Below are 27764 nucleotides of genomic sequence, written 5' to 3' on the forward strand. Positions count from 1 at the left end.
GGAGTAAGTGATCCGGAGTGTGTGGTTTCTGCTGGGTGCTCCTGAGAGAACATTTTAAGTTGTCTTTGTTTCTGTTATCAGATGAGTCAGAGTCGGCTCTGTCCCCAAGGATGGGTAGTGGGACAAGTGTAGATAGATCTTTTATCTTTCAGCTAGCTGAGCACTATGGACACTTGGGGCCAGGTAATTCCTTGCTGTGGGGTTAAGAACCATAGCAATAGGAATTATTTCTTTCCTAACCTGCATCTTTTTTTTTTTTTTTCATTTGCCAAGGTTTCGGGAGTCTTTTTTTTTTTCCACCATGATTAATGCCTTGCTGGGTCTTGCTGTTTTGGTGCTCCCTTGTGTGACCTGCGAGAAGCCCCCCGAAGGAATCATCTCCTCCTCAGCGTGGCACTTCACACACTCGCTTTACAATGTTACCATCTACGAAAACTCTGCTCCCAAGACCTATGTGGAGAGCTCTGAGAAAATGGGCATGTACCTCGCGGAGCCCCAGTGGGCAGTGAGGTACCGGATCATCTCTGGGGACGTGGCCAATGTATTTAAGACGGAGGAATATGTGGTGGGGAACTTCTGCTTCCTGAGAATAAGGACAAAGAGCAGCAATACGGCACTTCTCAACAGGGAGGTGCGGGACAGCTACACCCTTATCATCCAAGCCACGGAGAAGACCTTGGAGTTTGAAGCTTTGACCCGCGTGGTGGTCCACATCCTGGACCAGAATGATCTGAGGCCCCTCTTCTCCCCGCCATCATACAGAGTCACCATCTCTGAGGACATGCCCCTCAAGAGTCCCATCTGCAAAGTGACAGCCACCGACGCTGACCTGGGCCAGAACGCTGAGTTCTATTATGCCTTCAATTCAAGGTCAGATGCGTTTGCGATCCATCCCACCAGCGGCGTGGTCACGGTGGCTGGGAAGCTCAATGTCACCTGGAGAGGGAAGTATGAGCTCCAGGTGCTGGCTGTGGACCGCATGCGAAAAATCTCTGAGGGCAACGGATTTGGGAACTTGGCTTCTCTTGTGGTCCACGTGGAGCCTGCCCCCAGGAAGTCCCTGGCCATTGCCTCAGTGGTGGTGACTCCACCAGATGACAATGAAGGTGCAGCCTATGCCACCATAGTGGTAGATGCAAACGGCTCAGGGGCTGAAGTGGACTCCCTGGAAGTTGTCGGAGGAGACCCTGGGAAGCACTTCAAGGCCGTCAAGTCCTATGCCCATGGCAACGAATTCAGTCTGGTGTCTGTCAAAGATGTCAACTGGATGGAGCACCTTCACGGATTCAACCTCAGCCTGCAGGCCAGGAGCGGGGGCAGACCTACTTTTTATTCCCAGATCAGGGGCTTTCACCTACCACCCTCCAAACTAGCTTCCCTCAAATTCGAGAAGGCTGTTTATAGGGTGAAGCTTAGCGAGTTTTCCCCTCCCGGAAGTCGCGTGGTGTTGGTGAAAGTCACCCCCGCCTTCCCCAACCTGCAGTACATTCTAAAGCCATCCTCAGAGAGCACAGGGTTTAAACTCAACGCTCGCACTGGGTTGATCACCACCACGAAGCTCCTGGACTTCCATGACCGAGCCCACTACCAGCTACACGTCAGGACCTCACCGGGCCTGGCCACTGCCACGGTGGTCATTGACATCGTGGACTGTAACAACCACGCCCCCATCTTCAACAGGTCTTCCTACGATGGCACCTTGGAGGAGAACATCCCTCCAGGAACCAGTGTTTTGACTGTTACTGCCACTGACTGGGATCATGGGGAAAATGGATATGTCACCTATTCCATTGCTGGCCCCAAAGCTGTGCCATTCTCTATCGACCCTTACCTGGGGATCATCTCCACCTCCAAACCCATGGACTATGAGCTCATGAAAAGAATTTATACCTTCCGGGTTCGGGCATCGGACTGGGGATCCCCTTTCCACCAGGAGAAGGAAGTGTCCGTTTCTCTTAGTCTCAAGAACTTGAATGACAACCAGCCCATGTTTGAGGAGGTCAACTGCACGGTGTCAATCCGCCACGACTGGCCAGTGGGGAAGTTGATAATGACCGTGTCAGCCATCGATGTGGATGAGCTTCAGAACCTGAAATACGAGATGGTGTCCGGCAACGAAGCAGATTATTTTTCTCTAGATGACTTCTCCGGGGTGATATCCCTCAAACGTTCTTTTATGAATCTCTCCACTGATCATCCCACTGGGTATTCCTTGAAAATTACAGCCTCAGATGGCAAAAACTATGCTTCCCCCACAACTCTGAATGTGACCGTGGTGAAGGACCCTCGTTTGGAGGTCCCTGTAAGGTGTGATAAGACGGGGGTGCTCACACACTTCACAAAGACCATCCTTCACTCTGTTGGGCTTCAGGACCAGGAGCCCAGTGACGAGGAATTCACTTCCCTGAGCACATATCAGATCAATCGTCACACCCCCCAGTTTGAGGACCACTTCCCCCAGTCCATTGACGTTCTCGAGCGTGTTCCCATCAACATGCCCTTGGCCCGCTTGGCAGCCACTGACCCCGATGCTAGCTTTAATGGCAAACTGGTCTATGTGATTGCAGATGGCAATGAAGAGGGTTGTTTTGACATTGAGCTGGAGACGGGGCTGCTCACAGTAGCTGCTCCGCTGGACTACGAAACCACCAGTTACTACCTCCTCAATGTCACAGTGTATGACCTGGGCACTCCCCAGAAGGCCTCTTGGAAGGTGCTGACAGTGAATGTGCAGGACTGGAACGACAACGCACCCACATTTCCTCCTGGCGGGTACCAGCTAACGATCTCAGAGGACACAGAGGTTGGAACCACAATTGCACAGCTGAAAACAAAAGATGCTGACTCAGAGGACAACAGCCGGGTTCGCTACACCCTGCTGAGCCCTACAGAGAAGTTTTCCCTCCACCCTCTCACTGGGGAGCTAGTGGTCACAGGGTACTTGGACCGGGAAGGAGAACCTCAGTATATACTCAAGGTAGAGGCCAGGGATCAGCCCAGGAAGGGCCACCAGCTCTTCTCTGTCACTGACTTGATAGTCACATTGGAAGATGAGAATGATAACTCTCCCCAGTGCATTACAGAACACAGCAGCCTGAAGGTCCCAGAGGACTTGCCCCCAGGAACGGTGTTGACGTTTCTGGATGCCTCGGATCCTGACCTGGGTCCTGCAGGTGAAGTGCGATATGTCCTGTTGGAGGATGCCCATGGAACCTTCCGGATGGATCCGATGACTGGGGCACTGAGTCTGGAAAAAGAGTTGGATTTTGAGAGGCGGGCTGGGTACAACCTGAGCTTGTGGGTCAGTGACAGTGGGAGGCCCCTGGCCCGTAGGACCCTCTGCCATGTGGAGGTGATAGTCCTGGATGTGAATGAGAATCTCCATCCTCCCCGCTTTACCTCCTTTGTGCACCAGGCTCACGTGCAAGAGAACAGCCCCTCGGGAACTCAGGTGATGCTGGTGTCTGCTCACGATGACGACAGTGGCCTGGATGGGGAGCTCCAGTACTTTCTGCGGGCTGGCACTGGCCTTGAAGCTTTCACTATCAACCAAGACACAGGTACTGGGGGTGGGGTAGGATGGGAACGCTGGAATGCCGGGGACTGGGTGTAGGAAAATCAGGGACTGTCCTGAAAGAAATCAGGCGGCAGATAGAAACAATAAATAGGGATTCTCTTTCCTGATACTTTTATCATACACACACACAAAGTATGAAAGTAATATATGCTGCTTATACATCTTTATTTAATTATATATATATATAATTAATTTTATAAATTTAATTTTATATATATATATATATATATATATATATATATATATATATACTCATCTGCATTCCATCTCCTCAAATACAATCTTTTTAAAATTAGAGCATAGACTTATACATAGTAGTTGGATTCATTTTGACAAAATCATACATGCATACACCAAATTCCATAATTTGTTTTCAATTCCTGTTCCCTTTCTTTCCTCCTTTTCTCCTTCCTCTACTGAGCTTCCTACTTTATTGATTGATTGATTGATTGATTGATACTTTCCACATATACCTAAAGGTGAAATTCCCTGTGGCACATTTATATATGCATATAATGTGATTTTGTTAATTCTGTATTTCCTCTCCTTTCCTGTCCTCCCTCTCTCTCAATCTCCTTCTTCAGCCCCACCGATATTCCTTATAGATCTGTGATATCCGATCCCCTTCCCTACACTTCCTCTTTTCCTTATGTTGCTCTAGTTTCCACATGTGAGAGAAAGCATTTGGCCCCTGATTTTTCTGAGTCTAGTTTATTTCACTTAGCATGATGTTCTTCATTTCCACCCATATACCAGCAAAAGTCATTATTTCATTCTTCTTTATGGCTGAGTAAAACTCCATTGTGTATATATACCACATTTTTTTTTTGATCCTTTCATTTGTTGATGGGCATCTGGTCTGGTTCTATAATTTTGCTCTTTGAATTGTGCTGCTATGAACATTGGTGTGACTGTATTGCTCTAGTATGCTGATTTTAGATTTTTTTGGAGGAATACTGAGGAGCTGGATAACTGGGTCATACAGTAGATCTGTTTCTATTTTTGAGGAATTTCCATACTGCTTTTCAGAGTGGTTGTACTAACTTGCAGGCCCCACCAACAATGTATGAGTGTACCTTTCCCCCTACACCTTTGCCAGTACTTATTGTTGTGTTCTTGATAATTGCCATTCTGACCAAAGTGAGATTCAATCTTAGTGGTTTTGATTTGCATTTCCCTAATTGCTAGAGAGGTTGAACATTTTTTCGTGTATTTGTCCATCTTTTGTGTTTCTTCTTTTGAAAAATGTCTGTTTAGTTCTTTTGTCCACTTATTTATTGGGTTGTTTTTTGGGCTTTGAGTTTTCTGAGTTCTTTATAAATTTTGGATATTGATCAGAGGAACAGCTGGAAGTGATTTTGCCCATTCCATAGGTTCTCTCTTCATGATCTTAATCATTTCCTTTGCTATGAAGAAGCTTTGACATTTGATGATATCCCACTTATGGATTGTTCGTTTTATTTCTTGGGCTGTAGGGGTCTTTTGAGGAAGTTGTTGCTCTCACCTTTATGATGGACCCTATGTGTTCTTATAACTTTTGCAAGGTTTCTGGTCTAATTCCTAAGTCTTTGATCCACTTTTATTTGACTTTGGTGCAGGATGAGAGATAGGAATCTAATTTCATTCTTCTACATATGGATTTCCAGTTTTCCCAGCACTACTTGTTTAAAAGCTATCTTTTCTCCAACACATATTTTTGTCACCTTTGTCAAGTATCAGATGACTACAAGTATGTGGGTTTATCTCTGTCTCCTATTCTATTCCATTGGTCTTCATGTCTGTTTTGGTGCCAATATCATGCCATTTTTTGTTACTATAGCTCTATAGTATAATTTGAGATCAGGTGTTGTGATGTCTCCTGCATTACTCTTCTTGTTCAGAATTGCTTTGACTATTCTGGGTCTCTTATTCTTCCAAATTAATTTTAGGACCATTTTCCCCTAGTTTTGTGATGAATGTCATTGGTATTTTGTTGGGGATTGCATTGAATCTATGTATTGCTCTTGGTAGTGTGACCATTTTGACAATATTAATTCTGAACAAGATTATCTATCCATGAACATGGGAGTCTTTTCATCTTCTAGGGTCTTCTTCAGCTTCTTTCTTCAGTGTTCCATAGTTCCCGTTGTACAAATACCATCTTTATTAACAACTTCATCTATACACTGTTTTTTCCCTCTTTGTATCTGATATATTTTCACTATGTAATTGTATCTGATATATTTTCACTATGTAATTATTACAAAACAATACACTACTTCTGAAATTTACATTTTTATATAATGTCACCTCAGGACATCTTATTTTTCTAGTACATATAAATGTTTTTCATCCATTTTTATTTGGTGCATATTACTTTATCATATAGGTCTAACAACCTTATTTATGTTCTTTTACTCATATATATTAGTGTCTTTAGGAAAAACTGTTTTATTTATTATTTATTTATTTTTGTGGTCCTGGGGATTGATCTCAGGGCCTCGTGCATGCTAGGCGAACACTACCACTGACCTACATCCCTAGTCCCTAGGAAAAACTCTTAAAAATGAAGTCAGTGGGTTAAAGGATAATGCATACAGTACTGGGGATCAGAGTCCAGGGCCTTCTTACACATGGCTAACAGCTGCTCTACCACTAAACCCCAGACCAATAATGTACATTTTCCATGGCAATAGTTATTTCCAAATTTCCCTCCAAAAATGTGACATCAACTTTTTCTTTTTTTTTAAGTTTTGTAGAAAATAAGTGCAGTTTAGCAAGTACATACTGAGCACCAACTACTAAGAGGGACCTTGAAGAGATCCTAGGTGAATGAGGAAGCTGGCTGCCCTCAAGGAATTTACAACCTGGTGGATGATTTATTTACAATCAAAGGGCTGGCGATGAGGTCGAAAGGGCTTTAGATGGTCAGTGCCAGACCAAGATCCTTCACTTCTCCCTGCATAATCTTGGTTAAGCCAGGCTCCCTCTCTGGGCCTCAGGTTCCCATCTGCCATTGCTGGTGTGCTCTGCTCTGTTCTGAGCACAGGCCCTACCAGTTGAGTGTGATCTATGAGAACTTAGGGTGCAAGTTTCTTTTTCTCACTATTGGACCTTCAAGATCTAAAACAGAGCTGGCCCATAGTAAGCAATTTGTGGAGTGAGTGAGCTAAAGAATGGAGGTAAGCCCCCAAATTCATGAAGATGATGGAGAAGGAAATAGTAATGTATTCATAAAATGCCTAATCCTTATATTGATGATCTATCAGGACTTAAAGAGTGAAGAAAACAGTCAAATGACAGTTACTGTTAGTTGGGAGAGGTTGAGGTTGGAGGATTACGTGTTGGAGCTCAGTTGGGGCAACTTAGGAAGACCCCATCTCTTAAAATAAAAAAAAAGGATTGCCCTAAGAAATGTAAAATACATCAATTGCACTTGGGTTGAAGTAGTTAGGAGAAAATGGATAAGCTACCGCTACCTCCTTAAACCCTATACAGGCCCATATGCCAGATTTGAGAGCCTCTTTCAGCAAAAAATGGTTCTGGGAGGTTTCATAATTCCCCACGTTCAACTCAACATCTCCCATGTCTACTTGGCAACCATTCTCTCTTTTTGTGGAATACTTATCCTATCCTTTCCACAGTAAAGATCAGGGATTGGGTATCGTAATTTCTAAAGATATTTTGAGCTCTAAAGAATTTTGGGTTTGGTGATTTACCTGTCCCCAGGAATGATTCAGACGCTGATGCCCCTGGATCGGGAATTTGTGCCCTACTACTGGTTGACAGTACTGGCTGTGGACAGGGGTTCTATACCTCTCTCTTCTGTCACTGAAGTCTACATTGAGGTCACAGATGTCAATGACAACCCACCCCGGATGTCCAGACCCGTGTTCTACCCCTCCATCCAGGAGGATGCTCCCTTGGGCACCTCTGTGCTTCAACTGGATGCCTGGGACTCAGACTCCAGCTCAAAAGGGAAGCTAACCTTCAACATCACCAGTGGGAATCACATGGGATCCTTCATTATTCACCCATTCACAGGTAAGGACCCAAAAATATAGATAAATAGGGATCTGTGCAATGAAGTTTCTCAAAATGTGGTACCCAAGCATCATCGCATCACCTGTAAAGTGGTTGAAAATTCAAATCCTCACCCCAGACCTCCTGAATCAGGATTCTGAGAGAGGGTCTAGAAAATCTGTGTTTTAATAAGAAATTCAGGGATTCTAATGGGTGCTAAAGCCTGAGACACTTTTCTACTAAGTCCATCTCCACAGGAAAAGGAGAAGAATCTACTGTCAGCTTTCTTGCCTTGGGATCCAGCAACATCTGGGGCTATTTCGGATCTCCAAATGCTCCCATGCTGATCCCTCCTGGAGTCACAAGCATCAGACAGAGAGCCATCTTTAACCTTAGTTCCAGACTGATCCCAACTTCACCCACACAGTGGCAATAGGGATCCACTTAGAACTCTCTCTAGCAACTGTCCTTGGTCCAAGAACATGTGGAGAAAGGATGGTGGATGGGTTAAAGGAATGCAGCAGTCACCAATTGGCAGCAGTGAGCTGGGTATAACCCACAGGGTGTTTTGTCGGACTGGCACAAGTTTTTTTTGGAGTAATAATACTTTTATTCATTATTGGTAGAATGCAAGCAGGTAAAATGTTGTCATAGATCAGTACCTTTTAAAATTAGAATGAAGCATACAATTTGACCTAGTAATTTTATGTGTTGATGAGTGTGTGTGTGTGTGTGCATATATATTTATTTCACATATATATTTCTATATAATATATTCATAAATATATAAAATGACTTATTTGGCACAAGCTTTAAACAATGATTTTTTTCCCAACATTTTAAAATTGGCAGATTCCACAAAGCATTTCAGATTTGTGATTTTTCTTCAAAAATGGGAAGGTCTGGCCACACTATCTCCATCTTTCCATAGGGCCACATTATACCAGAGACTGGCAGCAGCTTCCTGAGCAGACCAAGCTTATGTCCTCTGGTCCTCATGGTCCCTGTGGTCCCCATCGTCCCCTATGGTCTTTTTCTCAGTCTACAACCCCATTTACACCTGCCTAGCTCCCACTGGCACTGGAGTTTGAGAACCACTTTCCAGTGCTGGCGGCGGGGCGGGGGGTGGGGGGGGACTTCTCTAAGGCCACACCTTCCTCTCAGAAGATGAACAACAGCACTGTTGTAGAGAAGGCTGACATTTTTCTCCTCTGAACACAACATCCCATTCCACAACCGTTTACCATTGTCCTAGAAGGACAGAACCCTGGTAGGACTGGAGTAAGGTCTGCCGCGCGACCAGCATGCTAGCTTCATACTAGAGGTCCTAAGCATAGAAGTTAACTAGTGAGATCAAAATAAAGACACATAAACTCAATTTACCTTTTTCTTGACCAGTTCAGAGATGGCCCTTCCCGGCTCCTGCCTTGAGGCACCTGGTGGGGTAGCGAGGTTTACACAAGAGATCAGCAGGAGAGAGGAAGGAGCACACCAGAGAGTAGCCTTTTATTGGGGAACAAGAAATTCAGGGGAAAATTCCATCCAATGAAGGTCGAGGGGGACAGCATTCCAAGGTCAGGGTCAGTGATTGGTCTCAGGGTCAGTGGTCAGTCACACCCCCACACAGACGGGCTCTCGCACCTAAAAAGGGTGGGGATAAGTTCTGACACAGCTTGGCCGGAACACCTCACACCCAGTCAGGGAGATGCCCGATCACGTGTGAGAACGGCTTCCCACAGTAAGGGAAGAGGGAGAATGCTAGTGGGCTTTGCCTTGACCTTAAGACCAAGGAGGTTCTGGGAGGGAGTTCTGGGGCAGACAGTGAGTGGGTAATACAAGTGTCTATTTTCCCCAGGGACATCTGTTGGGTGCCTTTCCTATTAACATCTGAGCTCAGGGTATGGAGTAGTCAACCCAGGAGGAGGATGCTTTTCTAGTGGAGAACAGGCTTAAGCGGGTTTTCTACCTGGGCCCACCCTGTCCCTCCCTTTTTAGAAGAGCTAAGAGATCTCTCACCCGAGGCATTAACTTCTCAACTTCTCCCAAATCCCTGTTCTGTTTACTATCAACAGTTCCCTGACAGCAGTTCTGGCAGGATGCCCTAGGAGGCAGAAAAGTTCTTAGTTTTCCTGCAGTTGAGGAGAAGAAATCTTTATTAGCATGAACTTTTTAAAAGTAAAAGAATGTATCCGCCATGATTCCAGCCTACCATCCTCATCTTCACCATCGCATTCCCCATTTCCTACAGGGGTAGCTGAGATGCTCGTTTTGTGCTTTTAAGAGAAAAGTCAGAGTTTGCCATGACCCATGGACTCTCATGCCTGACCCAGCCCTGCTGACCCCTCTGGCTTCACCTTGCCCTATCATGCTGCTGTTCTCTGGGTTCCAGTCACATGGCTACTTCAGTCCATGGCTGCTCCTCACCCAGAGAGGATTTTCCTGATACCATAATACACTTCCTGGCACCATTTGCTCCCTTTCGTAACATGTATCATACAGCCCATTATGTTCATCTGTATGTTCACTCCATGAATTATCCTTGCCCACTAGACTTCAAAGGTTCCCCAGAAAAAGGACCTTTACTATTTTTGCCTATCACAATATAATTAGTATCTGGCATATAGTTAGAAGCTCAACAAATAATTGTTACATGGATGAACAAATTTCTTGGCTTTATTCACAATCTTTGGTTAAACCCAAGATATATTCATTTACTCAGCAAATGTTTAAAGGTACCTGCCCTGGTGAGGCCTTTAAATGATGTGCAGTGGCGAGATGTGAAAAAATAAAACATGGTTTCAGGCTTTGGGAAATTCAGTCCATCAGGAGCATGAATATTTAGATGGAAGGAGTACAGAACCCGTGCAAAAGAACACAGCTTTGTAAAATATGAGTAGGTGTGGTGCCCTCGCTGCTCAGAGGAGGAAGAGGATGATCCCGTCTGTGTAGTGGGTCTGCAGCTGCTTTTTGGAATAGGGTGAATATAGGAAGTTGAAGGTTGGGGAGGATTTTTACAGACAGCAGTCAGGGAGGGGACATGGACAAGGAGAAGGACATGGACAACATCCAGGAGAGACAAAGACCAGGATCTCATTGAAGATACAGCAAGCAGGTCAATTTTCAAAAGGCATATCCCAGTTCCTCTACTTATAAATGGTGGTATCTTGGGAAAGTTACTCTTCTGCTTACATTAGTCCATTTTGTGTTGCTGTAACTGAGTACCACACATTAGATAATTGATAAGGATTACAGGTTGATTTACTGCACAGATCTGGAAGCTGGAAACTCTAAGAGCATGGTGCTGGCATGGGGTAGGGGGCCTTCTTGCTGCATTATAACATGGCAGAAGGCGTCATATGGTAAGACAGAACAAGTGTGCTAGTGTGAGTGTCTTCTCCTCTTTTGATAAAGCCACTAATGCCATACTGGGGACCTTACCACCCCCAACTCATCTAATCCTGATTTGCTTCCAAAGCCCCCACCTAAAAATAACCATTAAGATATGAACGTGAGGATTCAGTTGCCAACCCACGAACTTTTGGAGGACACATTCAAGCCATAGTGCCTGACTTCTCACCAGTAACATGGAGATGGTAGCAGCTCCCTCCTGGACAATTGTGAGCATTAAATAAGTTAATAGGTAGAAAAATAGAAAGATGAGAAGAAAGTCTGGGCCTGTGAGAGCTCAGTGAACACTGGTGCTGGGGGAGGCCGGGGGAGGGAAGAACAGGGAGATGACGATGAAAAGGTAGTTGGGGAAAGAATTGCACTGCGGTGGGTCAAGATGAAAGGGGATCAGGAGTCTATCTGAGGAGAGTCAACAGCTGTTAGAAAAAGATTGGATGAGGGAAGGGAGGAAGGGAAGGGTTAAGGAAGGGTCTTTGTTTGGAGGGGAAAATGGTTAAGAGATAAATCGGTCGAGTGACACTAAGTGCCAGGAGAGTTGAGGGGCATTCCACACACCTCCTTAGTGGGTCCTCGGGAGCCCTGTGTGGAAGGCTCTGATGTCCCCTCATTCTATATGGGCAATCCCTGGGAATTCGGACATGTGTCGGAGAATCTGCCATTTGTCAGAGAAGGGGTTCAAGGTAATAAGGAGTAAGAGCTCAGGAGCCCACGGAGCAGTGATTCCAGGAACACAAGCCCATATGAGGTAGGGGGAAGCAGTGGTGAGAGAAAGATAAAAAAATAAAAGAAAGAAAAAAGAAGATACCGAGAGAGAAAGGGAGAAAGCAAGGGAGGGAAGGGAGAGGAATAGAGAGAGGGAAGACAGTGAGGACGAGAGCCCAAGATTCAGAAGACAGAGAGAGAGAGAGAAGGGAGAAAGGAAGAGAGGGGAGGGAGAGGGATATTCAGAAAAAAAGGGAATGGAGAAAGAGAAGGGGCAGGGGGAAGGGAAGAAGGAGACCAGAGGGCTCACCCTGAGACCCAGTACCCCTCACACTCTTCCTTGGGGCGGGAGTGTCCCAGAGTCCAAGCTTTTCTTTATCCAGCCCCTCAGCTTAGGCATGAACTGAATAGGTGACAGGGACGGCACACACCAGTCACAGAGGAATGTTATGCCCTGTTTCCACTCATCTTCCTTCTGTCTGGAAGGGTGCCTGGACATGGGGCTTTCCAGGGCATCTTCCTTGACCCCTCCCATGCCTGCCGTCAGGGAAGAAGAAGCTGGGACGACGCATGTTCTGCTCCAAGAGGGGATCACATGCTCCTGACAGAGACCACCTCCTCACACCAAGCTCTTCTCTTTCACTGGAGGCTCCACCCCAAGGCGGAATCCCCTTTGCCTTCATTGCACCCCACACAGAACCTCCATTCTCTTTACTGAGCTTCCAGAGCGGACTCTCGCTTCCCTTATCTTCATGACTTCATGACACTTAAACAAAATCAATGAACTTACGGACAGTTTTCTGATGGTTCACTGATGGCTACCAATAGCTTTGTTTCTCTTTAGAGGACATTTTTCATACTCAACCATGACCTCTTAGGCTGAGGGCTTAGGATGACATTAATAACAATAACCTCAACTTCTGAGGTTTCCAAATCTTGCAAAAGAACTGGCTTCTACTCTCCCTTGTTTCCTCAGATTAGAGTCATTAGGTTAGAGTCTGTCAGGAACAAGGGATTTCCATCCAGCTCAGTTCTTTCTGAGAGGATGGGCATCTGAACAGGTGAGTATTTGAGTGGGGCAGGCATCTGATTGGGTGGGTATGAGTGGGCTGGCATCTGATTGGGTGAATATCTGAGGGGGCAGGCATTTGATTGGACAGGGTGATGATGCTGTGAGGTTGCTGAGTTTTTGACCCATCACCCCAAGCAAATGTAGGTGGGAACTTCAGCTAGCACATTATCACTGTTGTTCTCTTTTACCACCTCACTTTCCCTTCCCTTCCCCTTAATATACTTGCTCTCCAAAGACTGGAAAAATTCCCATCTGATAATTCTCATTGAGTATCATCCTGAACTCACCTCAGTGCAGTGGCTCTGGGAGCCCTTTGCTCACGTCTGCCTCCTACCATTTCTCCCGCAGGTCTCCTGTCCACCGCCAAGCAGCTGGACCGAGAGAACAAGGATGAACACGTTCTGGAGGTGGGTCATCCAAGAAAAGTGGCACAGGGCTAATCACACACACATACCCCTGGGATAAGAAGCAGGTTTACTGTTAGGAGCCTGACAAGGCTGCTCTGCACAGAGGAAGGGACAGCAGCAGCAACTGCCCCTTGAATGTTACCTTTTATAGGCTAAAATCATGGCCTCGCGCTAGGGGCGGGTTTAGTCCTGATTTTGTGGAAGGCAAGTTTGTTTCTTGGGTACAGAGACAGAAAGGAGAACAGGGAAACCGGCGTGTCCCTTTATTTTCTCAAGGTAAGAACAGGGAAACCAGCACGTCCCCATCAGGGGTCAGTAAGTTGTCTCTTATCTCTTGATAAGAACAGGGAGAGATCGGCCAGTCTCCAGGCTGGTAGGTTTTATCTCGGGCTAGTTTCTATTTCTTGGGAATAACAACAGTATTCATAAAGTGGGGGTGGGGAAAAGGAAGCCTGCTACAATTATGCCAACAAGTAATAGTGGTGAACCTGGTCACTGAATTTGTAGTGATTTATGGGGCCACGGCAGACCTTGGAGTTGTATACATGTCTCTGGTATTGTGACTGAGGAGAGTTCTAGGCTCAGGGAAGGGGACAGACTTGAACTGAGCCTTGTTGTGGTTAGTGATAAAGATTGTTGGGTCTTTGCTGCTCATCAGCACTGACAAGGGAGGTCATGTCCTTAATAATGTCTGAAGTAAGTGTGGGAAGGAGGAGCAGTATACATGTGCTATGTGCTTCTCAGGTCTGGTTTCTAGTGCAGCCCTCTGTTCCAGAAAGAGACTCACCCAAGGTCAAGCACTAGGTTAGTGGAAGAATCTAGAATGCATATATATGTTTATATATATTTGTCATATGTATATATATTTGACATATATGTATATATTTGTCTTCTATGTTCACAGACTGCACAGAAATGAGTATTACTAGTAACAGCTAAATGGTCTTCTAGAGTTTCTAGGGACTGACAAATTTGCCTTTAAAAATTTAAAGTATTTTAAAAATCTGGAATCACTGTGAGTGGTAATGTCCTATCTCATGCTGTGTTCTTAGGGATTATATGCATGGAATGATTTGCCCCTATACAAAATAGCTTCTGAGTCTGAAATTGCTTTAGTGTCTTTTCTCTCATTCTGAATTTCATTTCGTGTATTGGGTTATGTGTCTGACTCAAGAGGTTCCACCCATTCCTGCATAAACATATTCTAACCTCAAGTAGCTCAAAGGAGCATGAACTACTGTGAAATACAAACAAATAAAAAGTAGATAGTCTTTTTGGAATGGCCCATGGGCCTTGCTGGGTGAAGAGCACTAGCTTTGGTCTGGACACTTTGATCTTGACTTCTTCCACTTCTCTCTGGTTCCTTTCTCTGTTCTCGCTGGTTTTCCTGTGGACAAAGTTACTAGAGAGCTGAATTCCGAGTAAGTGAGGTTATGGTAATAAAAATAACAAGCGTATACCAAAGAACAAACTAATATTAAACAGACTGTCAGAGCAGTGGTCATGTTGTGCTGGGTGGTGGTACATATGCACGACTTTGTATTTCTCAGTCCAGGTCCTCATGCTCAATTCTGTCTGCCAGGTGACAGTGCTGGACAATGGGGAGCCCTCCCTGAAGTCCACCTCCAGGGTGGTGGTGTGCATCTTGGACGTCAATGACAATCCACCTGTATTCTCCCACAAGCTCTTCAATGTTCGTCTTCCAGAGAGGCTCAGCCCAGTGTCCCCCGGGCCTGTGTACAGGCTGGTGGCTTCAGACTCAGATGAGGGTCTCAATGGCAGGGTCACCTATAGCATTGAGGAGACCGATGAGGAGGGTTTCAGCATTGACCCAGTCACCGGTGTCGTGTCATCCAGTAGCACCTTTACGGCCGGAGAATATAATATCCTAACGGTGAGCAAATAGAGAGAGGTCACAGAGGAGGGAGTCGCAGAGTTGGCTGGGATTTTTTCTGTGAGGACACAGGAGGAGGGAAGCAGCTGGTAGCATGATGGAAATGGAAGCTGGGAGTCTTGACTCCAACCAATTCTGGATTTTTCTCTGTGCACAGAAAGAGACTGGGAAACCCTATCTGTTCTTTTAGATAAGGATTTAGTGAGATTAACAAAGGCTCTGAAATCAAGATGTGCATGGGTATTGATCCTAGCATCTGTGTGATATTGAACGGGTCATTTAACTCTTTTGAGCCTTTGTTTCATCATCTGTCAACTGGGAATAAGAACATTATTCTTGCCGGAAGACAATGTACCAAATGGGTAGGCCTTGGGTCATCATGTCAGATGGCCTGAATTCAAGAATCAGACTTCTTGCTAGCCAGGCATATAATTTGGTGGGTGAATTCAACCATCCTGAGCTCCAGTTTCCTCCTGCAGAAGGAAAATGATAATAGAACCTCTCCTTGGCCTACCATGAAGATTAAATAAGACATTGCACACAAAACTCTCAGAGCAAGGTCTGATAGTAGGAAGAGCCTAATAAAGTCTAGCTTTCTGTTTATAGTTGATGGGAATGGTAAAGGGCATATATACGCAAAGTTCAGTTTATGAACTAGCACACAGTAAACCTTCGCTTAATGGTGGCTTTTATTATTTTTCACTAACCAAGAGGTTCTAGACCACAAATTACGTGTTTTGTTTAACCACTGTGGTTGTAACAACTAACACAATGCCTGTGTATCGTGATCCCTCAAGAATGTGTCAAACGAATGAGTCAATGGACAATAGGTCAGCTTGGTGGTGGCTCAATTTTGGTGCTGGTATCTTTATAGATCAAGGCAACCGATAGTGGGCAGCCACCACTCTCAACTAGTGTCCGGCTACACATAGAATGGATCCCCCAGCCTCGACCATCCTCCATACCAATGGCCTTTGATGAAAACCACTACAGTTTTACGGTCATGGAGACAGACCCTGTGAACCACATGGTGGGGGTCATCAGTGTAGAGGGCCGACCTGGCCTCTTCTGGTTCCACATCTCAGGTGAGTCCCAAGAAGCACCAGTCACTTCTATCTTTGTAAACCAGTTCTAGTCCTCAATGTGCAGTCCTTCTGACCTCCCTCAAGGTCATGCTCTTTGGTAGCCCCTCTTTGGGCCCTGAATGGTGATCATGCTTCTCAGGTTCTCTGGGGCAGTGAGTAGTAGCTTTAGTCAAGTTTTCTTTCCATTATAGCCATGATCTCAGGTGGAATATCTGTGATCTCACTGGTGACCCCAGACAGGGTTGGGCAATGCTTCAGTTACTCCAGATGCCTAGGAAACCTGAGATGAATGGTGCAGAAAGACCCAGAGGCAAAAAACATGAAATACTGATAGAGATGACTTCCTGACTATGAGCCTGAGGGTAGTTATACCCTGGGGCTGTGTTCAGCATACTTGTCCAGGTTCCTCAAGACCCAGGGAAAAATGCTCATTCTTATTCTTGCTTTTGGTGCTGGAGATTGTACCCAGGGCCTCAGTCATGCTAAGCATGTATTCTGTCACTGAGCTACAGCCCTAGCCCCATGCTCCTTATCATTTTAAGAGGAACTTGGGTCTAAGCTCTGATGGGTTCCTCCAACATACATTCCTCTCTATCTCTAAATCATAGTGGTTTTTGTTTTGCTATGTTTTTTGATGGTGGTTGTTTTTGTTTTGGAAAAAGAAATTCATAAAGCCCTCTGAGAATCTGATGAATGCTAAGGTCTTCTTCCTAATGTTAAGGCAAGATTGCAATAAATCACTGAGTCGATCTTAAAGCAGGAGATGGACACTTTATTCGCCAGTTGGCAGTCCGGATCCACAGCTAGTGGGCCAAGGGGTAGGCTGCAAGTCTACACCCTTCGACCCCCTCCTGGGGGGTGAGTACCCCTTTTATAGTACAAAACCATATTAAAGCATAAGTGGCTGTTTTTATGATTCAAAACCATAGACAAACATTATGAGATGTAAAAATCATAAACAGAAAAGAGAGGGGGACAGTACGTCCCTAGTTGAGTACAAGTTAAAGAATGGTTACTAACATTTAGACAATCAATCAGAACAGGGTACATTCTCTAAGAAAAAATGGGAACCAAAGAGAGAACACTTTTACATTGTATAAGAATTGCCATTTTGTGTTGCCAAACATGCTCTGCTAATCAACTGTTGATGAGTACAGAGGTAGGGATTTCCCTGGGAGAAGCATTTCTTACATGATGTGGAGTCTCAGGGCAAAATGGAGTCTGTTAGGTCATTGCCCATATAGCCTGGCCCACAACACCAAAATGTTGTATGAACACATATGCACACCCACATATGTAAATTTGCATAAAAATGTAGAGGTTTTAGAGACTCTCTGAAATTTTTACATTAAAAATCTCTTAGGAGTTTCAGCACCCACATAGGCAGGGAGTTCTGTTTTCAGCCTGGCTCAGAGATAAGCTTAAGATCTGCACTTGGCCCGATCTCTTTGACCTCCTGGTCTTACTTTCAGTTCCGATTGCCTTCTCTTTTATTTGCTTGACTTATTTTCCCATTACACATAATTTCCTTTATATAATGCATGCACCCTATAGAACAGTAAGAAAACACAAATGAACACGGGGAAGAAAATTAAAATTTCCAGAAGTCCCGTCAACCAGAAGATAATCCATCGTTACACTTTTGATGTGTTTCTTTATGCACACATGTGTGCATGTACACACACACGCACATATAAAGAGTTATATTAACATATCATTTACTAATATTTTAAATGTAAGAGATGGTGAATACATTTCCATATCACTAAACAGGACACATTGAAGTAGTTTCACGTCATTCTATATCTTGGATTCTTGTAGTTTATTAAATCCTCTCCTTCTTATTGAACAGAGTTATTTTCTAGGCATAAGACTATCACAGTAGTTTGCATATAGCTCTTTGGACTCTGGTGCGGATCAATTCCAGCCTGTCATTCAGATAACATATCGTCTTGGAACAGTCTTAGAATCTCTGATTTGGGTTCTTCCTTGAACGTCCACAGTACCTTTACCACGTGCTGTAAATCTGAGGACCAGATGCCAGTTATGCTGCTGTCGCCTACGTCACTGAGGTTGTGTTGTGTGTGCTTCTTTCTCCCCACTGCCGCTCCAGGTGGGGATAAGGACATGGATTTTGACATTGAGAAGACCACGGGCAGCATCATCATCGCCAGGCCTCTTGATACTCGGAGAAAGTCAAGCTATAACTTGACTGTGGAGGTGACAGATGGGTTCCACACCATTGCCACCCAGGTTAGAGGACTCAGTTGGCAGTGCCTGAGTGGAGAGGAGACGGGAGGTGGTCTTGGTTGGAATGAGGTTCCAGAAAGTTTTCTGTGGATGTGGTGGGACCTCAAAGAATCTGAAATGAAAATTCTGGGATCCAGTTTTACATAATCCACACTCTACTTCTATGATCTTGGAATAATGTTTGTTCCCACACTGGAGCTCTATATGATGAAGGGATTTGCCTAAATGAGAAGTTTTTGTTAAAGAATATCATACCATGGGTATGATGAATAATGGGCAGGTCATGGGTTTCTAGATTTCTACTCTGGATTTTTACCATAGGTTTTTTTTTCTGTTTCATATATTGGAATTTTACATAACTTTTAATTTGAAGAAAAGGCTCGTTTATAAAATTTTTATTTTTGAAAAACCATAAGACAGCATGGTGTTCTGAAAGCCTGGTGATTTTGAGATTCCATCATTCATTCTGGAAATGTTTATCAAGGGATAATGACTCTGTGTGCCAGGTACTGTGCTAGGCATGGACGGTTCAGTGGAGATTCAGACAGACACTGTCCTTGTCCCCATGCAGTTCACAGTCCCCCTTCTCTGTGTGTGTGTCCTCCCTAGGTCTACATTTTCATGATTGCCAACATTAACCATCACAGGCCTCAGTTTCTGGAGGTTCACTATGAGGTCAGAGTCCCCCAGGACACTCTGCCTGGGGTCGAGCTCCTCCGAGTCCAGGCTACAGATCAGGACAAGGGCAAGGGACTCATCTACACCATCCAGGGCAGCCAAGACCCGGAAAGTACCAGCCTCTTCCAGCTGGACCCCAGCAGTGGTGTCCTGGTAACCGTGGGGAAATTGGACCTGGGCTCAGGGCCCTCTCAGCATACACTGACTGTTATGGTGAGCACACTGAAGAAGCGGGTGAGGGTGTGGTTGTGAGTGGGTATGGGGGGTGGACACACTGGGAGGCATGTGGAAGCATCCTTCATCTCTGATAAACTGGATGTGCTGATGCTGTCAAGAGAATTCAAGAGAGAGAATTGGGATATTTCACTGCTGGCCAGAGGCATCTTCCATAGGGGATTCCTGGAATGAAAACAAGAGACAGGGTGGCTGGCAAGGAAATTCCTGTGGACCTTGGCTTTCTCTGGACTCACCCCAAATATCGCCCAACAAATCTTTTCCCACACCATGACTTTATGACTACCATGTGGATTGATAAAGAGTCAGAGCCAGAAGGAACTTAGCTATATCCCCTCATACCCAGGGGCTGGGGATATAGCTCACTTGGTAGAGTGCTTGCCTCATGTGCACAAGGCCCTGGGTTCAATCCCCAGCATCACAAAAACAAACAAACAAAAGACCCCAAATAAAATAAGACCCTCATACCCAAAGCAAGGACCAGGGTCAGGCAAGCAGGTACAGGACCCAAAACTCTGGGTCTTGTGTGTACATTTTTATGACCTTGAGAGTGAAAGCCTCCATAAATTTTAATTTAAAAAAATTCTGTCTTCCTGTTGTGGGGGTCAAGTTTCTTACCTGTATCATCCTCTAGGCACATTAGTTATATTGAAGCCTCTGAAAAATCCTGCGGCAATGAAAACTGATTTGCTCCATTTAGTTCAGTACTTCCCAAATTTACTTGACCATAGATTTTTTTTTCTGTGTATCATGTTAACAAAGAATTAAAGTTTTCAGGGGTCTTATCTGGAAAATACTGTTTCTTTGCCTATTTCTGCCTTTGTCCCAAAGTGAAATTATCCATTAAAATAGCTGTCTAATTATAACTATTTGTAAAAAGAAAATAGACCATAGATTGGATCAAGATTTAAAGACATATGCAGAGTTACAATTTGGTACGGTTTCATGGGCATCCTATTTATTGACCTTAATCTCTAGCCCTGTCTCCTTCCATTCCTTTTGCTAATACCCTTTTGGGCCCACAGGTCCGAGACCAAGAGATGCCCATCAAGAGGAACTTTGTGTGGGTGACCATTCATGTGGAGGATGGAAACCTCCACCCACCACACTTCACCCAGCTCCGGTATGAGGCAAGTGTTCCTGACACCATAGTCCCTGGCACAGAGCTGCTCCAGGTCCGAGCTGAGGATGCTGACCGGGGTGCCAATGCTGTGGTCCACTACTCCCTCCTGAAAGGTGAGAGGTCTGGCCATGAGTTCAGAGGATGGCAAAAGCTGCTTTGAAAATAAAGGAAAGCGCCAGAGGCATGAATTTTCAGATTAATCAAGTCACAAAATCTCCAGGCTTTGACAAATATCAGTTCTAGAACATTCCCTTGAACTATCATGACCTAAGTTATGGCACAACCAAAGATGGTAATAACAATAGTAAAGGGACTACTCAAGTTATGGGAGACTTTACATATATATGACATAAACCACCAATGACCACATATGCATAAGATGCTTTTGAAGCCCATGCAACATTTTAAAATGCAATGACTTCATGCATGTACATTAAAAGAGATGTGTAAATACTTTAGGTATTAGGTGTATGGCAGTCTTAGGAGTAACTTCTGTTTTCTGCTAAGGCCATATAATCATTTAATGTCTGCTCCATGGTTTTCATTATCTCAAAAAACGGGAATAATATTTTTCTAGAAAGTTGTTATAAAAGATTCAAAGATACAATGTATGTTAATAAATGTCATAAACTGTAAAAGATTATATAAATGCCAGGGGTTATTATTATGATCAATTGATAAGGGTCAATTATAGGTAGTTAATGTAACAAAAGTGATAATATCCAGTAGCCAACTAATTATTAATTATAATTCGTAATGGTTGATAATGTATAATTAATGACATTTAATAATAATTATCTTTAATGATAGTTAATACCTTATAGAGCTAGTTTCTTTGGAAGAACTGAGATGAATGTGGCTTACTCTCTACTCTCATGGAGCATAATGCTTGTTTATGCTCAAAAAATCAGAGCATTTTACATTTTCTGATTTGAAGAAATATTTTCCATGTGACAGAAATCCATTCATACCTAAAGAATATAAATTATAATGCATAGATTGTTTACTTTTTGTGATTTATTAAGTATAATCACATCTGTTATCCAGTTTCACCTCACTGTCAGCCCTTCTGATGAAGAAAATGGTTTTATTTTACAGATAGTTTTCAAATGTTCTTTTGAGTATAGGAGTAACTCATGTCCATTTTTGAAAATATGGAAAATACAGGAATGTATAAAGAAGAACATAATACTGAAACATGATCACTTTCACCCAGAGATAACAATTTTGTTTATTTGTCTCTCATCTTTTTCTAGCATCTTTTTGTGGTATTGAGATCAAAACAGATATAGAATCTTGTGCCTTGATTTTTACTCTCAGTAATATAAGAAATGAGAATTAGAGTTTTGTCTACACAGTTAACTTAGCGACTTTTAAGGGAACCACTATAAACCTGGGTTTTTGACTGAGTTTGGCACCTGTATCACAGACCACCCAAACACTCAGCTGGAGAAGGGTTTCCAAGTGTGGAAGACATGGATTGAAAGTCTTATGACGAATCTCAGCTGTTATCTTTGCCATTGATATCATAAATAAACACCCATGTGGTAAACAGAATAAGAAAGGTGGAGAGTGATAGTCCCCTGAATGTGAGCCTGTATATCTGGTGGTCAGCAAACTAACTCAGGGGCTACTCAGTCATAGCACTGAGCAGGTGATCAGGCGAGAAGAAGGTGCTTTCTTGCTGATGCCCATCAAACTTCCTGTTCCAATTGAGGACAAAGCTTGATTTGGGGACTAGAATCTCTTCAGTCTTTTCTAACTCTTTCTCTTTAAAAAAATAGTCATAAAATCTTAATTTACTTTACAATTAAATTAAAGTTTGAATTGTTTTCCATGCAAAAAACACAACTTCTTATTTTTTTAATGTTTTTATATTTTGTCCTAATTCCCATTACTTGTTATTTTTACCAAAGAAAGAGAATAGGTCTCAGACTCAGACACTTGAGCAAGGAATACATTTTATTCAAGTTTTTATAAGATTGTTTTCATTGTCTATTTTTATTGTATCCTAGATTTATGACAAAGGATAATTTTTTAAAGGTAGCAGCATACAGTTGCCTTTTAAAAATATTTAACAATTTATGAATGCATCAACTCAAAGGAAAATATTCATTAAATAATATTATAAAATAATACAGGCAGTGGTTGGATGTTTAAAAAAATATAAAGATGATGTGAGAAAGCTTGAAGTTTAAGAAATAAGATGTGGTAGGAGGTCACTGGTACAACAGTATCAAGATCCAGGTTATCTGTCCAATCCCTTAGAACCCGACTCCTCACCCAATCCTTAGCCAGGACTTTCCTACTAGAGACCATAAAGGGAATGGACAAGGTGATTTTTAAAGTCCCTATCAGTTCTGACTTCATATTTATAGTTTCACATTTTAGGTATTCAGCCATAAGTATTAGAAGTTGTGTGAAGAATGGTTTAAGGTGCTCTACAATATAATTGAAGCTTTTCCTACAAAAGGCACCACTGAAATTCAGGGTGAAGTGTTGAAGTGTGCTTTGTAAAGTGCGAGTCTCCTTTCTTGGCTTCAAAGACCTATTACAACTTTGGTTTGTAGATTAAGTTGTCTCTCAGAGAATTAGTGATAACTGAAGCACCATTTATGAAGTTCCTACTATGTGCGCCACCTTAGGGATTGAATAAAGTTATTATTTACCCTATACACTACATCACACTAAATCCAGGGTGGCACAGGATGCGGATTTTGCTCTAAGTTTTGTGCAATAGTCTTTTTGTTCTTAATATTTTTTTAGTTGTAGATGGACACAATATCTTTATTTTATTCATTTATTTTTATGTGGTGCTGAGGATCAAACCCAGGGCCTCATGCATACGAGGCAAGTACTCTACCTCTGAGCCATAGCCCAACCCCTGTAACAGTCTCTTTACTGATCTAGAACCCTACTTCATTTCTCTTGAAAATATGGTAAACTTAGTTTTGTCTTGCATTTCAGGTAACAGTGAGGGTTTCTTCAACATCAATACCCTACTAGGCATCATTACCGTAGCCCAGAAACTTGATCGAGCAAATCACACCCGGCATACTTTGACAGTGAAGGCAGAAGATCAAGGCTCCCCACGTTGGCATGACCTGGCTACAGTGATCATTCATGTGTACCCCTCAGACAGCAGTGCACCCATCTTTTCAAAATCTGAGTACTTTGTGGAGATCCCAGAGTCTATCCCTATTGGCTCCCCAATCATCCTTGTCTCTGCTACCAGCTCCTCTGAAGTTACCTATGAGTTAAGAGAGGGAAACAAAGATGGCGTCTTCTCTATGAACTCATATTCTGGCCTCATTTCCATCCAGAAGAAGTTAGACCATGAGAAAATCTCCTCTTACCAGCTGAAAATCCGAGGCAGCAACATGGCAGGTGCATTCACTGATGTCGTGGTGCTTGCTTACATAATTGATGACAATGACAACGCTCCCACGTTCTTGAAGTCAACGTTTGTGGGCCAAATTAGCGAAGCAGCTCCATTGCACAGCATGATCATGGATGAAGACAACAGCCCTTTCGTGATTCATGCCTCTGATGTCGACAAGGAAGCGAATTCCTTGTTGGTGTATAAAATTTTAGAGCCAGAGGCCTTGAAGTTTTTCAGAATCGATCCCAGCATGGGCACCCTAACCATTGCATCAGAGATGGATTACGAGAGTATGCCTTCTTTCCAGTTCAGCGTCTATGTCCATGACCAAGGGAGCCCCATCTTATTTGCACCCAGGCCTGCGAGGGTCATCATCAATGTCAGAGATGTGAACGACTCTCCTCCCAGGTTCGCAGAGCAGATATATGAAGTGGTGATCGTGGAACCCATCCATCCAGGAATGGAGCTCCTTGTGGTGAGGGCCAGTGACGAAGATTCGGAAGTCAGTTATAGCATCAAGACGGGCAATGCTGATGAAGCCGTTGCCATTCATCCCGTCACTGGCCGCATATCTGTGCTGAATCCTGCTGTCCTGGGGCTCTCTCGGAAGCTCACCATTAGGGCTTCTGATGGCTTGTATCAAGATACTGCCCTGGTAAAAATTTCTTTGACCCAAGTCCTTGACAAAAGTTTACAGTTTGATCAGGATGTCTATAGGGCCAGAGTGAAGGAGAACCTGCAGGACAGAAAGTCCCTGGTGATTTTCAATGTCCAGGGCAATCATTTGAATGACACCTTGTCCTACTTTCTCTTGAATGGCACCGATCTGTTTCATATGGTTAAGTCAGCAGGTGTGCTGCAAACAAGAGGAGTGGCATTTGACCGAGAGCAGCAGGACACTCACGAGGTGGCAGTGGAAGTAAGGGACAACCGGATCCCTCCGCGAGTGGCTCAGGCTCTAGTCAGAGTCTCTGTTGAAGACGTCAATGACAATCCTCCTGAATTTAAGCATCTGCCCTATTACACAATCATCCAAGATGGCACAGAGCCAGGGGATGTCCTCTTTCAGGTATCTGCCACTGATGAGGACTTGGGGGCAAATGGGAAAGTCACATATGCATTTGCAGAAGATTATACCTATTTCCGAATTGACCCCTATGTTGGAGACATCTCGCTCAAGAAGCCCTTCGATTATCAAGCTTTAAATAAGTATCGCCTCAAAGTCATTGCCCGGGATGGAGGAACCCCATCCCTACAGACTGAGGAAGAGGTTCTTGTCACTGTGAGAAATAAATCCAACCCACTATTTCAGAGTCCTTACTACAAAATCAAAGTACCTGAAAATATCACACTGTATACCCCAATTCTCCATACCCAAGCCCGGAGTCCAGAGGGACTCAGGCTTATCTACAACATTGTGGAGGAAGAGCCCTTGATGCTCTTCACCACTGATTTTAAGACAGGTGTCCTCACAGTGACAGGACCTTTGGACTATGAGTCTAAGAGCAGACATGTGTTCACTGTCAGGGCCACAGACACAGCCCTGGGGTCATTTTCTGAAGCCACAGTGGAAGTCCTGGTGGAGGACATCAATGATAACCCTCCAACTTTTTCCCAATTGGTGTATACCACTTCAGTGTCAGAAGGCTTGCCTGCTCAGACCCCTGTGATCCAACTCTTGGCTTCGGATCAAGACTCAGGACAGAACCGGGATGTCTCCTATGAGATCGTGGAGGATGGCTCTGATGTTTCCAAGTTCTTCCAGATCAACGGGAGCACGGGGGAGATGTTCACAGTTCAAGAACTGGATTATGAAGCACGACAACACTTTCACGTGAAGGTCAGGGCCATGGATAGAGGAGACCCTCCACTCACTGGTGAAACCCTTGTGGTTGTCAATGTGTCTGACATCAATGACAACCCCCCAGAGTTCAGACAACCTCAGTATGAAGCCAATGTCAGTGAGTTAGCAACCTGTGGACACCTGGTTCTTAAAGTTCAAGCTCTTGACCCCGACAGTAAGGACACCTCCCATCTGGAGTACCTGATTCTTTCTGGCAATCAGGACCGGCACTTCTCCATCAACAGCTCGTCAGGCATCATTTCTACATTCAATCTTTGCAAAAAGCACCTGGACTCTTTTTACAATTTGAGAGTAGGTGCTTCTGACGGGGTCTTTCGAGCAACGGTGCCTGTGTATATAAACACTACAAATGCCAACAAGTTCAGCCCAGAATTCCAGCAGCATGTTTATGAGGCAGAGTTAGCTGAGAATGCAAGGGTGGGAACCAAGGTGATTGAGTTATTAGCCATAGACAAAGACAGTGGTCCCTATGGCACCGTAGACTACACTATCATTAATAAACTAGCAGATGAAAAGTTCTCCATAAACCCCAGTGGCCAGATCACCACTCTGCAGAAACTGGATCGAGAAAATTCAACAGAAAGAGTCATCGCTATTAAGGTGATGGCCCGCGATGGAGGAGGAAGAGTGGCCTTCTGCACTGTGAAGATCATCCTCACAGATGAAAATGACAACCCTCCACAGTTCAAAGCATCCGGGTACACCCTGTCCATCCCATCTAATGTCAGTAAAGACTCCCCCGTTATCCAGGTGCTGGCTTACGATGCAGACGAAGGTCGGAATGCAGATGTCACCTACTCAGTGGACTCTATAGAGGACCTGGATGAAAACATCATTGAAGTCAATGCAACCACTGGTGTGGTCAAGGTGAAAGAGAGCCTGGTGGGGCTGGAAAACAGGGCTGTTGACTTCAAAATCAAAGCCCAAGATGGGGGTCCCCCTCACTGGGGCTCTCTGGTGCCAGTACGACTTCAGGTTGTTCCTAATGAAGTGTCCTTGCCCAAATTTTCTGAGCCTCTGTATACTTTCTCGGCTTCTGAAGATCTTCCAGAAGGGTCTGAAATTGGGGTTGTTAAAGCAGTGGCAGCTCAAGATCCAGTCATCTACAGTCTGGTGCAGGGCACCACACCAGAGAGCAATAAGGACGGTGTCTTCTCTCTGGACCGAGACACGGGGGTCCTAAAAGTGAGGAAGCCCATGGATCATGAGTCCACCAAATGGTACCAGATTGATCTGATGGCACATTGCCCCCATGAGGATACTGATTTGGTGTCCTTAGTCTCCGTCGACATCCAAGTGAAAGATGTCAATGACAACAGGCCTATATTTGAGGCTGATCCATATAAGGCTTTCCTTACCGAGAATATGCCGGGGGGTACCACAGTCATTCAAGTGACTGCGAATGACCAAGATACAGGGAGTGATGGCCAGGTGAGCTACAGGTTGTCCATGGAGCCTGACAGCAACATCCATGAGCTCTTTTCCATTGACAGCGAGAGCGGCTGGATCACCACCCTCCAGGAACTTGACTGTGAGACCCGCCAGAACTACCACTTCTATGTGGTGGCCTATGACCATGGACAGACCATCCAGCTGTCCTCTCAGGCCCTGGTGGAGGTCTCCATTACAGATGAGAATGACAATGCTCCTCGATTTGCTTCTGAAGACTACAGAGGATCTGTGGTTGAGAATAGTGAACCTGGTGAGCTTGTGGTCACTCTGAAGACCCTGGATGCTGACATCTCTGAACAGAACAGACAGGTCACCTGCTACATCACAGGTAAGGACACCGCCACCGACTGGAGGTACTGGGATTCATTGAAAAAAGTTCAGCCAGAGGTGCCCAAGATCTAGATTTAAGTTTGGGCTCCGCCATTTTTAGCAGTGTAACCTGGGGCCAATCACTCAGCCCCCTAGGACTTGGTGTGTCTGTTCTCATTCATCTCACAGGGATGCTGGGAAGACCTAACTGGGGACAGCTCAGAGAGTCCTCTATAAATTAGAAAGTACTTTATTTTAGGTGACACAAATGGAATAGAAGGCTCATATTTTAACTACTGTCAGATATCTTCCAGGGGATAGTGGG

General features: G+C 44.3%; 1 protein-coding gene across 1 annotated transcript in view; it reads left to right on the top strand.

Annotated features, from left to right (window-relative positions):
- Positions 1-301: 301 nt before the first annotated feature.
- The window catches only part of Fat2 (FAT atypical cadherin 2), a 74406-nt gene continuing 46943 nt past the window's right edge, over positions 302-27764 (top strand). Inside the window, exons 1-9 of the mRNA XM_027938564.2 lie at positions 302-3560; positions 7286-7600; positions 13110-13168; positions 14751-15062; positions 15937-16147; positions 18261-18400; positions 19007-19288; positions 20335-20545; positions 23400-27458. Of these exons, the coding sequence (XP_027794365.2) occupies positions 302-3560; positions 7286-7600; positions 13110-13168; positions 14751-15062; positions 15937-16147; positions 18261-18400; positions 19007-19288; positions 20335-20545; positions 23400-27458 (8848 nt within the window). The remainder of the gene's footprint in view (positions 3561-7285; positions 7601-13109; positions 13169-14750; positions 15063-15936; positions 16148-18260; positions 18401-19006; positions 19289-20334; positions 20546-23399; positions 27459-27764) is intronic.

This window comes from Marmota flaviventris, chromosome 5 (genome assembly GCF_047511675.1).
Source record: "Marmota flaviventris isolate mMarFla1 chromosome 5, mMarFla1.hap1, whole genome shotgun sequence".
Lineage (NCBI taxonomy): Eukaryota > Metazoa > Chordata > Mammalia > Rodentia > Sciuridae > Marmota > Marmota flaviventris.